Source organism: Cricetulus griseus, chromosome 5, assembly GCF_003668045.3.
Source record: "Cricetulus griseus strain 17A/GY chromosome 5, alternate assembly CriGri-PICRH-1.0, whole genome shotgun sequence".
NCBI classification, from domain to species: domain Eukaryota; kingdom Metazoa; phylum Chordata; class Mammalia; order Rodentia; family Cricetidae; genus Cricetulus; species Cricetulus griseus.
Genome location: NC_048598.1, coordinates 9,470,639 through 9,487,039, shown reverse-complemented (window position 1 = coordinate 9,487,039; position 16,401 = coordinate 9,470,639). Strand labels below are relative to the sequence as shown.

The following is a 16,401-nucleotide window of genomic DNA, read 5'->3' as shown; positions in this document are numbered from 1 at the left end:
AGTTCCAGTTCTGTCACTTCTGATTTGTTTTCTGCATGCGTGTTCTTTATGATATGGGGGCATCATGTGTTTGAGAATGGGAGGTGGCATTAGAATTCTATGACGGATAAGGACATTGGAGACACACTGATGGTTTGAAAGAAATTAATTCAGCTGTCGAGCACAGGATGTCATCCTTATTTTAGGTTGCCAAATTGACGTTTATCTCCCATTTTGCATGTCCTTACAAATAGAAAAAGGCTAAGATTCTGAGGCACAGAACATTAAAATGCTTCTTTATTCTTTGTAATTGACTTTGTCCTGCCCGGTGGTGCTCACCTTCTCTGAGCTGAAGGACCCACTGAAGGCTTTTGAACCCTGTGAATAAATTGCAAATCATAGGTTGTAGAAGTTTCTTCTTATAAAAGCAATACATGAAGATGGAAATGAATTTAGTTTCATATTAAGATCTTAGACTATAAAAATTAAATTTCCCCTTTTCTAACATTTAGTTCTTGGCACACTAATACAAATAACTGTCAAATTAATTGTCCACTTACTGAATTCAATTTCCTTTCTAGCTTCAGGTTCTCGTTAAATGAAGAAAAATATGCTGTCCATTTAGAGGTACAGACTGTTCAAAAGTAAGTTAGAATAAGGTATTTGGGGAATTAAATAAAGCCATAGGAAGCAGAAGGCCTTTGTTGGCAGAAGGATTCATTCATTGGAAATAACCCTAAATAAGACGTTTGTGTTGGGGGAGGAGTATGTTTTCCCTGTGGTTTGAAAGTTTCCTTTAGCAGTCAGAGAACAGTATTTGGAGTGGGGTGATACGCTTGGGGAAAACGACCTTCCTAGGAGGGAATTGTTGCATCTTACATCTGAAAGTCATTGGTTTTATTTGATGAGGCAAAAAGTTTAACTGGATAAGAGTGAAACCACCACCCGGTGTGGTAGTGCTTGCCTGCCTTCCTGGTATTGTTCCTGATTCTAGACGGTTCAGAGTAATGAGTAGTGATTAGTATTAAAACAGTAGGTTCAAAGGTAAGCTTAGCAGTCAGTCAGGTTGGTAGTCAGTCAGTCAGGTTGGCTGGCAGTCAGTCAGGTTAGCCGTCTGTCAGGTTAGCAGTCTGTCAGGTTGGCAGTCAGCCAGGTTGGCAGTCAGTTATGTTGGCAGTCTGTCAGGTTGGTAGTCAGGTTAGCAGTCTGTCAGGTTGGTAGTCAGTGCAGATGTTGTCACTTTGATGTGTCTTACTTAGAACCTCTTGCTCCCATTTATTTCTCTCCATGCCATGTAAGTTGGTAGGAGAGCAGCTTCTTTTTCTTTAAAGAGAAGTTATGATTCAAGATGTGGTATGAAACAAACGAAGGGTAATTGTAACAACCAACATACACAAAATATTTTAAGTTGACAAACTTCTTGAAAGACTCAACTTCACCTCCTAATGAAAACCTCAATAACCTGTGAATTTTAAGAAAAATTTTATTTAGAATAGGAGAGAATAAAATTTAAAGGAAATTCATGCCTCAGAACAGATGTGGGAGGCTAGGTGTGGAGGGCCCATGCCTTTCATCACAGCATTTGGGAGGCAGAAGCAGGAGGTTGTGAGTTCAAGGCCAGCATGGGCTACATAATAAATTTAAGTCCTGCCTAGACTACAACACACACACACACACACACACACACACACACACACACACACACACACACACACACACACCCCACACATACACACACAAGATAGACAAACACAAGGTGGGGTTTGAGGAATAAAAACAGAGATTAAAGATTCAAGACAAAGTACATACATCTCATCTTTCCTAGAATGTTATTTTGTCATTAGGCTGTACAGCAAGGCAGGTGGGAAAGCCCACTGACACGTGTGCCTTTGGGATGTTTCCTTATAGAAATGTCCTGATAGAATGACTTCTTTAGGTACAGCATCTGGATATGACTCAGTTTGAGAAGCATTGTCATTGTGATCTTAAGCTGTCTCCAGTAGGCAGTGCTTGCTGCTATTAATCTGCCTTTATTGTGTTTATCCACTGTTGATAAAAAAGAAGGTTTGAACGATAACAAGTTTTTTCCTTCAGAGTAGTATGCTGTTTGGGGGCTCTGTGGCCTTTATGATTATTTTTTCCTTAGCCCTTTCAAGAAGACCGTTTAGTTACAAGCGATTGAGACAGCAAGCTGACTTTGTATTGGCAAAGGGTCTTCTGTCAGTGTCGAGGCATGTCTTGTTATTGAATGTTGGAGTAGACGTTGTATGTGAAATATAAAGGTTCTTCGATCGCAGCCAGCCATGTACTCTCAACCTGATTGCCAGGGATGAAGTCTGCCACTTGTGCTTGGATTCATTATTTCTTAATAACAACTAAAGCTAGGGATCAGTACTTTTCAGTTACTTTGCCTCACTAATTGAAATAGAATTTATTAATGTTACAATGTTCCATGGAAATTTTGTTTAAAAAGATTATTTTGATCCCAGATATAAAATCTGCAATCAGACTTCATGAAGGATTAATGTGACCCCCAAAGAAGTCACCTCTGGCAGCATAACTATATAGGAAGGCATGTGGTTAACATGATAGGGTAGGCAAAGTGTGATGAGAATGTTGTTTTTGCAGGTTGGTTATTGTAAAGTGCTTAGTCATGGTCCTCAGCGCTTCACACAACTATCACAGTTCTGTGAGGCAGATACAGTTATTAGCTTCATCCTGCTGAAGAGGAAGGTGAGGCAGCAAGGGATTAATTAAACTGCCCAAGCTCCTGTAACTCCGCTGCAGGCAGCCTGGTAATCCATCATTCTTTACTCCAGACTTGCCTTGTCTTACACCACAGTCATTGGTCACATGTCCCAGGGAGCGTTTGGAGTGTGGCTCATACAGACAAGATGTGCTCCAAGTGCAGAGAACACTACGTTCTAAGACTTAATATGAGAAAAGAATACAAAATACCTCATGAGATTTCACTTATATATTGGAGTAGTAATATCTGGTTATATTATATTAGAATATGGTATTAAATTTAGTCCTTTTTACTTTTAGATAATTACACATGTGGCTACTGTTGAAGACAGTCTGACTGATGGCAGGCCAAGGAAAACTGATGTTCAGGCCCTTGGATAATGTTCCTAAGACATGATCCTTGGGCCATCTGCCTCACATATGTGGAATTGGGCGTGGGATGAGTCAAGGGCTGGAATCCTGGACCCATGCAGACCTCTCAAACAGACCTCAGGCTACCAGTCATCCTAACTCGTTATTTTAGTTTCTTTCTCATTATTTTGGTTTTTTTTTTTTTGTTGTTGTTGTTGTTGTTGTGTTGTTTTGTTTTCCATCAGGAACCTGGCTGAGATCTGTAATTCTGGGGTTTTGAAGGCAGTGATTGTGGTTGCTGTTTGATCAGTTTTGCTGGGTTGTGCTTTAACAAAATGGGAAACACAGACATTGGCGATAGTGTCATTTAGAGAATTACTTTTGCATATTGAATGGCTGCTGATTATTTAATAGGCAAAAAAAATTGAAATCATCCTGTAATGTGATGTAAATGAGTACCACACAGCTCATGATGCAAACTGGGTAGCTACTAGTAGCTGTGTGGCGTGGTGAGTAGTAGTCTTTGGATCACCACATTGCAAGTGGATCTCCCTAAAGTTGCCCACCCAGGGGCCTGACTCCACCACACACCTGCATGTTAAGTCAGACCAGGGCTTTAGGACTTTTACATTATTTCAGCCTTTCGAAGATATGGGGCTAGTTACTCTCCTAAGAGACAACCATGGTAAAATATTTTTAGCTTTTTTTTTATAGTAATTGATAATACATTAAGCAAATTACTCTTATTTCCTCATGATTTATAACCTTATAAGACCTCAGGTTTTACAGAAGTGTCTGATATTAACATAAAATTATATAGTTCATAATTTAAGGTTAAATACATTGCTTTACTTACCTATAACCTTGATCAATGGTCAGTCTGTAAAGAAACACTACTAATGATATAGACATGGGTCTTGGGGATTGCTTAGGTCCTCATACTTGCTCAGTGAACACTTTACCCACCCAGCCCTTTGTTCAGCCCTTTAATCTGTCTGTAGTCTAACGACTTTGAGAAAATATTCCCATGATAGCAGGAGCTGCCCAATTCATTTTATTTTGTTTGTTTTTTTTCCTTCAGTTGAAAACAGTCTTGTAGCCAGACATTGAAAACTGGGTAAATCTTCTCTGAAACAAATAATATATTTGTCAGTCTTTCTCTTTGGGCATGCTTTGAACTGAAGCATGAAGAGAGACTGGGTCTCTGTAGGGGCAGGAAATCCAAATAACTGCTGTCTTCTGCTTGATTGTATGAGTCATTTGTGAATTGAGTCAGGTTCTTTTAATACTAGTATAAAGGAAAAATAAAATCCTTTTTATAGTGTTGTACATTCAATAAAGATTGTGTGCTTCAACTGAGCCCTTTGGAAACTTACTTCCTTTTCTATCTGATGTCTAGCATGGAAAAGGTGCTACTTAATGAACGAATGACTTCCTGAAAGGCTTGTATTCTGCAAAGTTGTTTTGATGTTCTAATAATTTGATATTTCCATTATTTTATAGCAATTTTAGATATGAAGCATAGACTTAAATTTCTTGCTTAAGAAACAATGTATATTCTAAAACTGTTTTGTATTTTTCGGTTTTTTGAGACAGAATTTCTCTCTGTAACCCTGGCAGACCTGGAACTCACTGTAAAGACCAGGCTGGCATTGAACTTAGAAATCTGCCTGCTTTTGTCTCCCAAGTGCTGGAATTAAAGGCGTGTGCCACCACCACCTGGCTTCTAAAACAATTAATAGGTTGGCTAAGTTGTCTCAATCAACATACAGTAAGATAGTTTGTTTTGATGATGTAGTAAAATGAATGAAGAGATTGTTTAATGAATTATATTGACCAAAAAACCCCCAAAATTTAATTGTCCAAAGTAGTTTTAAGATATTGTCTTATTGTGTAGCCTTGGCTGGCCTGGAACTCAGTATGTAGATCAGGCTGGCTTTGCACTCACAGATATCTACTCTCCTTGCCTTTAGAGTGCTGATACTTAAAGGTTTATATCATCACTCTTGGCAAATTGTTCAAGTTTTTAAAACGTCTCTTTAACGTCAGTATTGGGGGATATTTCTTTTTTATTCAGATTATTTTTATTAGAATTAGAAACAAGATTGTTTTACATGACAATCCCAGTTCCCTTCTCCCTCCCTTCCTCCTCTACCACCCCCCCAACTAAAACCCTACCTATCACATATCCTTTCTGCTCCCCCTGGATGGTGAGGCCTTCCATAGGGTGTCATCAGAGTCTATCATATCCTTTGGGATAGAGCCTAGGGGGGATATTTCTATTTAAAAAACAATGTAAAAGAAACAAGAAATTAATTAATTAATTAATAAGGGCTGGGACTCTAGCTCAGGTGGGGAGTGATCAGCATTCATGAAGCCCTGGTTTGATCCACAGAGTGGCATAACCCTGGTGTGGTGGTGCACACCTATAATCCTAGCAATCTGGTGAAGGCAGGAGAATCAGAAGTTTAAGAGTCATCCTTAGCTATGCAGCAAATCCAGGGTAGCCTGGGATACATGAGACCCTGCCTCAGATAGAGACAGACAGAGAGACTCTGTCTTCTTCATAGGCTCCAGTGTTTCTCTTGTGTTTGTTCTTGAACCACATGGAAGGAAGTGTGCCTGGATCTCAAGGGCATGAGTTGGGCAATGATGGCAGAATTGAAGGTAAGTCCTAGGTTTCCACTCACTTCTGTGATCTAGGGCAAGCTCTTTAACCTTTTGATGAGTCTGTTTTCTCCTGGTAACATTAAGTTGTAAAGGAACCTTATGATGGTTCAGTGAATTGCTTTGCGCACAGCACTTGGCATCTAGTATCATCACCAGTGTTCTGTGCGTTTAGGCTTTTGCTTTATGTTTATGTTTTTCCAGTTAATTTGAAAAGTTTATAGCTACTTTGTAAAGACGCTATTTTGGACATGTGAGGTGTCATGTATCTGTAATCCTAGTACTTGGGAGGCAGAGGCAGGAGGACCATCTGTTTAAGGTCAGCCAGGGCTCTGTAGCAAGACCTTGTCTCAAAAATAAATAGGGGCTAGAGAGAAGGCTCAGCGGTTAAGAGCACTCGCAGTCTTCAGAGGATCCAAATTCAGTTTCTAGCACCTGTGTTCGGTGGCTTAAAAACACCTGTAACTCTAGTTCCAAGGGATCTGATGCCTTCTTCTAGTCCCCATGGTCACTCACACACATGTGCATACTCACTCACACAGATACTCATACACACACACACACACACACACACACACACACACACACACACACGAATATGTACTATGATAAAAATAAATAAAAATAAAAACAAAGTCTTAATAAATAATGGTAATGATTAATCAGAGTATATGTGTGTGTGTGTGTGTGTGTGCATTTGTATACCTATGAAATAAAAATGGTAATGATTATTCAGAGTATATGTGTGTGCATTTGTATACCTATGAACTATTTCACTATCGTGTCAAGGTACTGTAGCAATTACAGCACTCATTGTGTGCTATAGTTAAGTGTTCATCCATATCCCGCATAAGATGATAGATTCTTTAAGAGCAAGGACTGTGTTGTACTTTTCTTAGCTACAAGGTTTGGTACATGGTATTTAACAGAGCAATTGTTAATTGACTTAATTGACTTGTATCTGGGAATCTTCAGATCATGTGATTTTAATCAAAGCGTGCTACTATTTTAGGACTTAATATATGCCTAGCAGTGAATTTGGAATTTTAGGAAGTAATTACTTGGCATTTAAGTGCTGAAGATTAGACTGTTGTTACTACAAGCTAATTGAGCAGTTATTCCAAGTGCCAGACTGTAACCCCTTTTAAATCATCCATGTCCTTTGTTTCAGCAACCTTTAAAGACAGTGTGTAAGTGAGTGTATGTGTGTGTTATCATTGCTTCTCTCTCGTTAGTCATCAAGATCCTGTTCATCTTTCATGCTAACTTCTGCTCGGGGTTTGAAAGCTGATCACTTAAACACATTTTGTTTCTACTTCATGGTTGTGGTACGTGGTGGCTGAATCATGATGGCTAGCAGTGAGGACTGACATATCCGACACAGAGTCCCTCAGTATGCTGTCTGGTTCAGTCCTTACACAGCCCCATAGCTCAAAGTGCTATGGAGGAAGCTAAAGCTTACAGAGGAGGTAATTTGCTTCCTCAGAGGTAGGAAGTACTGCATCTGGGATTTGAACAAGCTCTAGGTATTTCATAACACATTTCATAAGTCGAAAATTGTTACAATTCAGGTGAAACATCTGCAGTCTGAGTCTCAGGCCTGAGTCTTATTGGAACTTCATTGGTGTTCTAATTTAATTTGGGTGATAGAATATCTCATTCTTGTCTCTGGTTGCTTGGAGATGATAATTTTATTGCTTTAAGTAAATTCTAAGCAAATTATATAAAATCAACATGAGCCATGCAAGGAATGTGCTTTCTAAACTTACCTGTGGTTTTTAATTCCTTGTTGCATATTTCAGTGAATATATTTTAATCTAAGAAGATTGTCTCAAATGTAAGAAACAAGAGCAACAAAAAAGGGACGAAGGCAGCTTGTCTTGTTTCAGAATTCAGGTTGTTTCCATGGATACCTTGTCCTATCAAGAAACAATTCACTTTGAAAACATCTGTGTGAAATTTTAGGTGTGTTTGTTGCTGTATATTTACAGCAGTGCTGTACAGAGGCAGGGGTATCTCTGTGAGTTCAAGGCCAGCCTGGTCTACATAACAAGTTCCAGGATAGCCAGAACTATGTAGTGAGACCCTGTCTCAAAAACAACAACAACAACAACAAAACCAAAAAACAGTTTGTTTCTGTTATGTTTAGAAAATAAATGTTTAAAATATGTTAAGCCTTTTAATTTTATGTGTTCTCTCTCTCCCTCCCTCCCCACTCTGTCTCTCTAGGTAAATCATCAAACTGGGAAGATGATAGTTGGGGAGCATGGGAAGAAACAGAATCCCAAGAACCTGTAAGTCTTCATAATTGCGTTTTATTTTTGTGTGTGTAAGGGGTGATGTGTGGAGGTCAGGGGACAACTTTGTAGAGCCACTTCTCCTTTCACCTTTAATGGGTTCCAGGAATTGAACTGAGATTATCAGGCTTGTGAGTGATAACCCAGTCAGTCAGCGATAACCAGGATTGGCCATCACAATGTCTAACTCTTTACTCCATCTTTTTGTGTTAAACAAATGTTTAGTGTACCGTTTTAATCACTCAGATTTGTGTCTGTATTGTTATATTAAATGTTTCTTATATTGCTGTGACTCATATACCATGTAATTCACCCTTACAGTATATAATCAGTTTTCTTAGTATTCCCAAAGTTATGTACCTATCATCATGATCTAAGACCATGATATTTTACTTTCCCTAGAAGAACCCCCATAATGCATCACCTATCCTCCAGTAACAACTGATCTACTTTCTGTGTATGGATTTACCTGTTGTGAGCATATCATGTGCAGTTAAAACAGGACTGCCTGGCTTCTACTTATAATTCAGAACGTTCATTTGTTTGTGGTCTGGAAGTCTTTCTCCTTTTCATTATTTCACACTCACAGCTATTCCAGGACTGCCAGAAATGTCACTCAGTGGATGTAAGACTGTTATTTCCACTACTTACGGTGATTATGAACAACTCTAATGGTTTCTATCCAGAGGCACAACAAACAGAAGAGAAAAGCTTGGCAGATACATGAAATACAGCAGTGCAAGGCCTGGTCAAGGTAGCAAACATCATCATCCACTGGGAGGGAGGCTTTGAATGCTCCTGCTAGGTTACTCAAACTTCCACAAGAATATAGCTGGTTTCGTCTGCATTAAAGATGGTGCCAGCAGTGGGAATAGAGTGTCTTGCTGTTCACTTACTGTTAAGTTGTGTCAAGGCACTGTAACTGTAAACAGTGAAGGTGTTCTCAGTCAGCTGCCATTGGGCGGAGGCTGTGGTGAGTAGTGGAGAAAAGTGAATTTTTCTGTCTTTGGTCCATCGTTAGAGAGCTAGTCCTCGGTGCAGCAGTGGCATGAGGAGAACTGACAGAGAGAGGTTTCAAAGAGAAAGTGAAGCAGCAACCGCCAGAACTGAGTGCTGCTGACTGGAGGCCATCCCGTGTGTCTAGAACTGAGTGCTGCTGACTGGAGGCCATCCCGTGTGTCTAGAACCCAGCGGGAAACAGTATAGGCAGGGTGCTTCTTGTTTCTACACGCACGCCTTTCATCACTTTGAAAGTTGTTCCACATTGTGGTGACTTGGAAGAGTAAAAAAAGGCTTTTGTATTTGAGAGACTTAATACTGGGAGTCTGGAAGAGCCTTTCCTAAAAAGGAGAAGCCTGTTTTGCTCTTGTGATTCTGAGCTGTCAGCTGAAACAAGGACTGGAGCCAGTGGAGTGGAAGTCACCCTGTGAGGAAGTGACAGCAGCAAGCAAAACAAAACACTAAGTTATAAATGCCTTGAAAGATGGTGACAGGAGGAACATGGTCAAAATGAAGAGTACAGCATATGGAAAGGTTGGTGAGGGTATAAGTCTGCAATAAGAGAGTGTGGAATACCACCAAGAAGATGTTGGTGTCCATGGTCTACTTCCTTCTACTCCATGATGACCCCAGCTGTCCCATCAGCTCACAGAGCTGTGAATAGAGCTTGATAACTCTGGAGAGTACATTGTACCCCAGGAACCTTTGGTCACATTGACTTTTCTTCAAGAAGACATTAAAGTCAGAAGGATGATTCAAATGAAAATGGTGGCAAAGAGGATCTTTCACTACAGAAGGGTTTGGCTTCCTCCTGGGAGAATCTCATCTTACTCATGCTGAGAAATAGGTTCATGGTTGGGGAGGTCTGTGTCTGTGGTCATTGTCTACTTTCAAGAGTTCATTGGTCATTGTGAACTGAAACATCCAGGGACCAAGCAACTGTAGCCTGAATCCTTACACGTTTGACCTACCTCTTAAGTCCAATGGGGAGTGTAAACTCATCAGCAGCACCAAGTGCTTGAGGGACATGGCCCCAAGCCTGGCACAACTGGCTACACTGTAGGCCACTGGCTTGTAGAGAAGGCATAGACTAGGCTGTCCTCGGCTTCTGTCCACTTGGTTTGTTGTCAGCGAGGCTCCTTCCCGACCATGCTGCGAATTGCTTGGAAACATAGAGCAGAGACCTAGTTGTATTTCCTGGACTTGTTTCTCAGGATGTCTTGTCTTTCTCACACTGACCTGAAAATGAAAACAAGGTACTTTTTCCAGGGTTTATAAAAAAAGGTGTGTGTGCGCATGCGTGCCTGGAGCTGGAGTTACAGGTGGTTGTGAGCTGCCTGACATGGGTACTAGGAACTGAACTTACATCCCCTAGAAAAATGATGAGCACACTTAACCACTGAGCCATCTTTCCAGACACATTATCTGTATGTTTTTTTAATAATAATATCACTGAGCAACAAAGTGCTCTTTATGCAAACAAAACAATAAAATCATATTCCAATATCTGCATCACCAAGAGCCATATCCAAGAAGGTCTGTATCTATGACTATGACACCAATGGCCTTTGAGGTTTAGGTGTGTCTTTCTTTTTCTTTCTTTTTAAAACATTCTTACTTTACATACCAGTCCCAGTTCCTTCTCCCTCCTGTCCTCCTACTTCAACCCCCATCCACTCCTCAGAGAGGGTGAGGTTTCCCATGGGGAATCATCAAAGTCTGTCACATCATTTGGGGCAGGACCAAGGCCCTCCCCCCTGTATCAAGGCTGAACAAGGTAACCCTCCATAGAGAATGGGCTCCAAGAAGCCAGTTCATGCACTAGGGATAAATCCTGGTGCTACTGCCAATGGCCCCATAAACTTCCCAAGTCCTACAACTGTCACCCACATTCAGGAGGCCTAGTTCAGTCTTAGGCAGGTTTTCCAGCTGTCAGTCCAGAGTCAGTGAGCTCCCACTTGCTTGGGCCAGCTGTTTCTGTGGGTTTCCCCAACATGGTCTTGACCCTTTTGCTCATATTATTGCTCCTCTAATGCCCAATGCTATGGAGTCATAAGTAGATTGACTACAGGTAGTTTATTAAAAGGATAGTACTCATGCAAGGGCCAGTGACCAGGGTTACACCAGAGCCAGAGTCACCCGCAGATGTCCATTCAGCCAAGCGGGAGAGAGAAAAAGAGGGCCTCTTACCTGCCTCTCTGATATTTAAACCCTTGCTACGTCACTCTGACCACGAGCAACACCTGTGCCAGCCCCAAGCGGGCATGGTCAGCATTTCCCCCTACACTCCTCCCTGTCTACAATTGGACTCCAGGAGTTCAGTCCAGTGGGTAGCTGTGAATCTCTGCATCTGCTTCCATCAGCTACTGGATGAAGGCTCAGTGATGGCATATAAGGTAGTTGATATGGGAGGTCCTTCACTTCCTTATACCTGACTTCAGGTAGTCATCGATCTGATTGTAGGAGAAGGGCAGTTAAGGTAGATATTTCACCCTGTACTTATCTGCTCAGGTGCCATAACATGTTATCACAGACTGGGACACTTAAAGAACAAATGTTTATCTTGTCACAGCTGAAAACAAGATGCCAGGTGTTGTCTGTCCTCTGACTGCTCCAGACAGCTGTGCCCCTGTGTCCTCTTTGGCTTCTCTGTAAATAAAGTGGGACTGTGGAGTGTGTTCTGGTGTCTCACATCTTCTTAGGGTATGAGTCCTATAGGATAAGGCACAGGACCCTAGGGGTCTCAATTAACATACACTTTTTTTCTTGTCCCTATGCTCAGCACAGTCACATGGGGCTACTGCTTCTATATCAAGTTAGGGTGGCAGGGGGAATACAATTCAATATATACAATGTGCAAAGTAACGTTTCCATGTCTAATTGGTCACAGCTCTAATTGGGCAAATGAGAAGATGACAACTAACAAGTTCCTACTTGCCTACAAGGAAGTGCAATAAGAGAATGAGGAGACAAGCAGAGACAAGTATTCAGGGCGAATTGGGGTGCAAGAAAAAGTGTAGCAATCTTCCTCAATAGTAATGGGTTGATAGCATCATGATAAGGCAGTGGTTGACTTGGGGACCCAGAAAAGAAGATAAACAAGCATACTGTCCAATAGATAACCGACAGTCCTGTAACAGTAAATCAAACACAAACAGTAAGGGTTTGTGTTTAGTTTTCTAGCATTACAAAGCTTTTATCTGGGACTACGATTGCTTTGCTGTGGGAAGTAAGTGATGAACGTGGAATGTTAGTTCAGCCAGTCTCAAGCCATGAAGGGGACTGGGGCGGTTTTGGAAGAAGCTTTTGGAGACTTAGGTGAACCAAAATTGGTAAGGTCTTCTCTCATTGGTGCATTAGAGCAAGTGGTAGGAAGGATAGATGGCCGCTCCCTTGTAACCAGGAGTAGACAGGATCGGAATGGACCCAGAAATGGTCTGCCCACGGCCCTCAGCTCCAGTGGGCGGCGTGGACAATTGCTACTCAGAGCGCTTTGAAGAGTGTTCCATCTGGGTTACAGAAGGGTGCGTAATATGATTTTCAAGGGCAATCATGACTTATCAGATTAATAGGAAAGCATGCTGATTGGAAAGGGGCCCTGGAGAAATGTTTATTTATAGGTCAAAATTGGAATATAACTCTAGCTGATTATATGTTCTTAGAGTGTCAATCATTTGAGACGATTCTGGAAACTCTCCAGCCTTACTACTTCCATTTGACTGTGGTGCCATCTGCTTCATGGGACACACAGCCAGCTTCGCTACAGGCAGAAGAGGGCTTTGAAACCATGCTCAGGATCTGCTTCGAGCCATCCTAGAAGGTGACCACAGAGGGTCACTATTGAGAGCCAAGTGTAACCTAGTGTCATTCTCAATGGGGCCCCTCTGAACAAGGACAGTGATTTGGCGTTGTGTGGACACAATCATGGTTTTTGGTTTGGGGCAGCGGTATAGTCCAATGGGCAGGGGTTGAAAGTCCCACCAGACAGTTTCTACCACAGAGAATAGTCACCCAGAGCAAAGCATGATCCTGCTCACACTGTCAGGAGTGCTGGGGTTCACACTGTCAGGAGTGCTGGGGTTCAGAAACCTGGCTTAGTGCAGAGCTGTGCCCCCCCCCCCCGCCGTGTGTGTGTGTGTGTGTGTGTGTGTGTGTGTGTGTGTGTGTGTGTGTGTGTGTGTTTATTATCAAATTTTAATCTTAGGATAGTGTGAAATGCTAATGTTTTAATCTTTTATTTCATTTGTGGATGACATTGGTCATCTTATATTTTCCATATATAAATCTTTTTGGCAAGTACTTATTACTATTTGTTGTTTCTAAAGTCTAATAGCAACTCAAAGCCCTTAGCATTTGATTTAGCATCAGACCTATTCTGACTTAAACTGGATACTATTGTTACTATTTAATGGTCATGTTGCTCTAAGAACTGAATGGCAGTGTCTCTGGGTAGATTATTATTTGGTACTTTCTTGTACCACACGGTACCTGGTGGAGTAAAGAGATCTACTGCCCAGTGTTCAATATTTATTCAGGAAATAGAGACACTTGGTTGTTAGGTTTGGAGTTCCATTGTAACTAATTGTGAAATGAAGCTTTTTAATAAAAAACAAGGTTGTTTGTGCCATGCTTACTACAGAAATTTCAAGTATTACATAAAAATGTAAGCATTTCACTCTGTAACACTAATTATAATTATCACTACCAATGCCAGGGATTTTTCCATGTTGACTTTTCTATTTAGATCAAAAGTTGAAATGGCAAGCGAGTGGATGCTTTGCAAAATCACATAAAATAGTGTTGCCCTCTGCAGTTTAGACATAAGTAACAGTAGGATTGGGATGCACATGTCTGTTGTGCCCAAGGCTCTGAGTTCAGTTCTCAGCACCAAAACCAGGAAAATAAAACAAATGATCCTGAGTTGACTGTGAAATAAACTGTAAAGTTACTGACTTCCTTTAATTTTGGAAATTGAGATTCAGAGTGTAAGTTTTTGTCACCCATTTTACTTGTAAGAGGGTTTTCTTTATTATAACTAAATTAGAGAGAGTTCATGCTTTGCCCCATTTTGATTTTGAGAAGACTGTAAGGTCTTTAATTCCAGTGGTACAGACTCTGATCTTTCTCTGCTATGTGAGGAAGCCATAGGGTTTGGCAGAGGAGCTGTGTAGTTTTGCCATCTCTGCTGTATTTCATCTTTTGAACTGTTCTGTAGAATTTTGTTTGGGAACAAGAAGTCCCATTACACCTTACCTCAAGAAAGAAAGGAAAAGGAAATTTGAAAAGCATTGGGCATAACATAGATTAGAAGCAGACTACCAGGAAACTCAGCATAGAGACCTTGCTTTTGTGTTGCCTCTCTTGCTTTCAGAAAGTGTGAGTGAATATTTCTGAGGCTGGTGGCCACCCACTAGAACTACAGTGAGTATGGAAATAGACCCTGAGAACATTGGATTTTACTGACACCCCGTGATACATAAAAACTTTGAAAGTTAGCCCCATGAAAAAAACATCCAAGGTCAAAAGTGTAAACTGAGAAACTGCCCTGACTGCTTTGGTGGCTGCTTCTTACAGCAGCGGAGACACCAATAGATGTCAGACAATGATGATTCATCAGCGTGGTCCTGCTGTCTGCAAGCAAAGGCTGGTGATGGTGACAGCCGTTGGACTGTCATCTGACGCATCCTGAAAAAATGATTCATCTGACAAATTAATAGCCTGAAAACCAAAAGGAAGAATGTTAAGGATATGGTGAAGTCCCGAGTTAGAGTGAATGCTTTCTTGGGGCCTATGGCCGCTTCCCGCACTAGTCAGATGAAGACCGGGGTTTCTTCCCTCCCCTGAGAGGGTCACATTTGTGATAATGGACTCAGTGTTAACTTCAGTGTCTGGCTTTTATGGGAAACTTGGAAAATTCTGGTTTAAGTGTGGGGCACTTCATTTTCTTCCTTTTTAATTTCTTGTCTCACTTGGGAAATTAACCATATTTTCAGTTAGTGGTGTTATTTTAGGATCACTGGCTTCAAGGGAGCAATATTAGTGACCATGGACCATTATTATGGCTAAGTTTTTCAAAACCCTGATTGGCAAGCAAAGGTCCTCCTGTTACAGGCAGTGATGCTGCATCTTGCCAGCTACCAAATGTGCGCCAATGCCTTGGGCTTCATAGCTTGTTCTGTGCAGCTTGCTGTCTGTTGATACGTTGGATATGCGCCTTGTGCGGACGCTAGTGCTAGTTTATTGTGATCCAGCCTGAGTGAGATAGGGGCTACTTTATTGCCCCTATCCTGGGGTATTTTTGTCAAATTATTTCTGCTTTGAATTGAAGTGTCTTTGAAAGATCTGACACAGGAACTCTTTCAGACACATCTCCGTCCTTCATGAGTAGCTTCTATTTCTGCTGCTGCTACCCTGTGCCTTAAGCTGGATTGTTAACCCTTGTTCCTCTCTGTCAACTGGCTACATGTTCAAGAAGGTGAAAGTCAGAATAGGGTGCTGTAGGGGAAGCTGTAGCCACGCCTTCTTAGGGGCTGGCTACAAGAGTACCTGAGGGCTTGTGAGGGCGTGGTCAGAGTGAGTAGGGGGACTGCGTTTTCGGTTTCGGTTTCTCTTTGCTTCTTGCTGTACAGACTACCACCGGCTGGCTGGTTCGCTCTGTAAGTAAGGCTTTTCCCTATTAAATACCCTTATATTTCTACCTGACTCCGTACTGGTAATTTCTTACTATAGGGTGCAGTTACCAAAGCAACTGGAACTCTACATGGAGGGTGTCTTAGTTAGGATTTTATTGCTATGAAGAGACACCATGACCACAGCACGTGCACTCGTGTACACACACACACACACACACACACACACACACACACACACACACACACACACACACACACACACACCACCCATTCCATCCCACCCCATCCCTGCCAGGCAAGGTGTCTCTGTGTAGCCCTGGCAGTTCTGGAACTCATTTGTAGACCAGATTGGCCTCGAACTCAGAGATCCACCTGTTTCTGCTTCCTGAACACTGGAATTAAAGGCATGCACCACCACACCCAGCAGCAGATCTTATAAAGAAATACGTTGAATTTGGACTGGCTTACAGTTCAGAGGTTTATTTAGTCCATTACCACCATGGCAGGAAGCATGGGGGCATTTGGGCAAACATGGTGTTGGAGAGGTAGCTGAGAGTTCTACATCTTGATCCACTCGCAGCAGGAAGAGAGCTGGACAAGAGGCCCGACTTGAACTTCTGAAACCTCAAAGCCTACCTGAATGTGACACACTTCCTTCAACAAGGCCACAGCTCCAGTAATGCCACTCCCTATGATTCTATGGGGAAAAGGAAAGATGTTTTTAAAGG

General features: G+C 41.6%; 1 protein-coding gene across 4 annotated transcripts in view; it reads left to right on the top strand.

Annotated features, from left to right (window-relative positions):
- The window catches only part of Rab3gap2 (RAB3 GTPase activating non-catalytic protein subunit 2), an 86,737-nt gene that overhangs the window by 8,441 nt on the left and 61,895 nt on the right, over positions 1–16,401 (top strand). For 3 of the 4 annotated variants that reach the window (XM_027418744.2, XM_035444983.1, XM_027418743.2), the window contains exon 2: positions 7,975–8,039. In XM_027418744.2, coding sequence (XP_027274545.1) covers positions 7,975–8,039 — 65 coding nt within the window. Of the gene's footprint in view, positions 1–5,669; positions 5,746–7,974; positions 8,040–16,401 lie in introns of those variants that run through there. The other variant, XM_035444984.1, reaches the window with a different exon arrangement.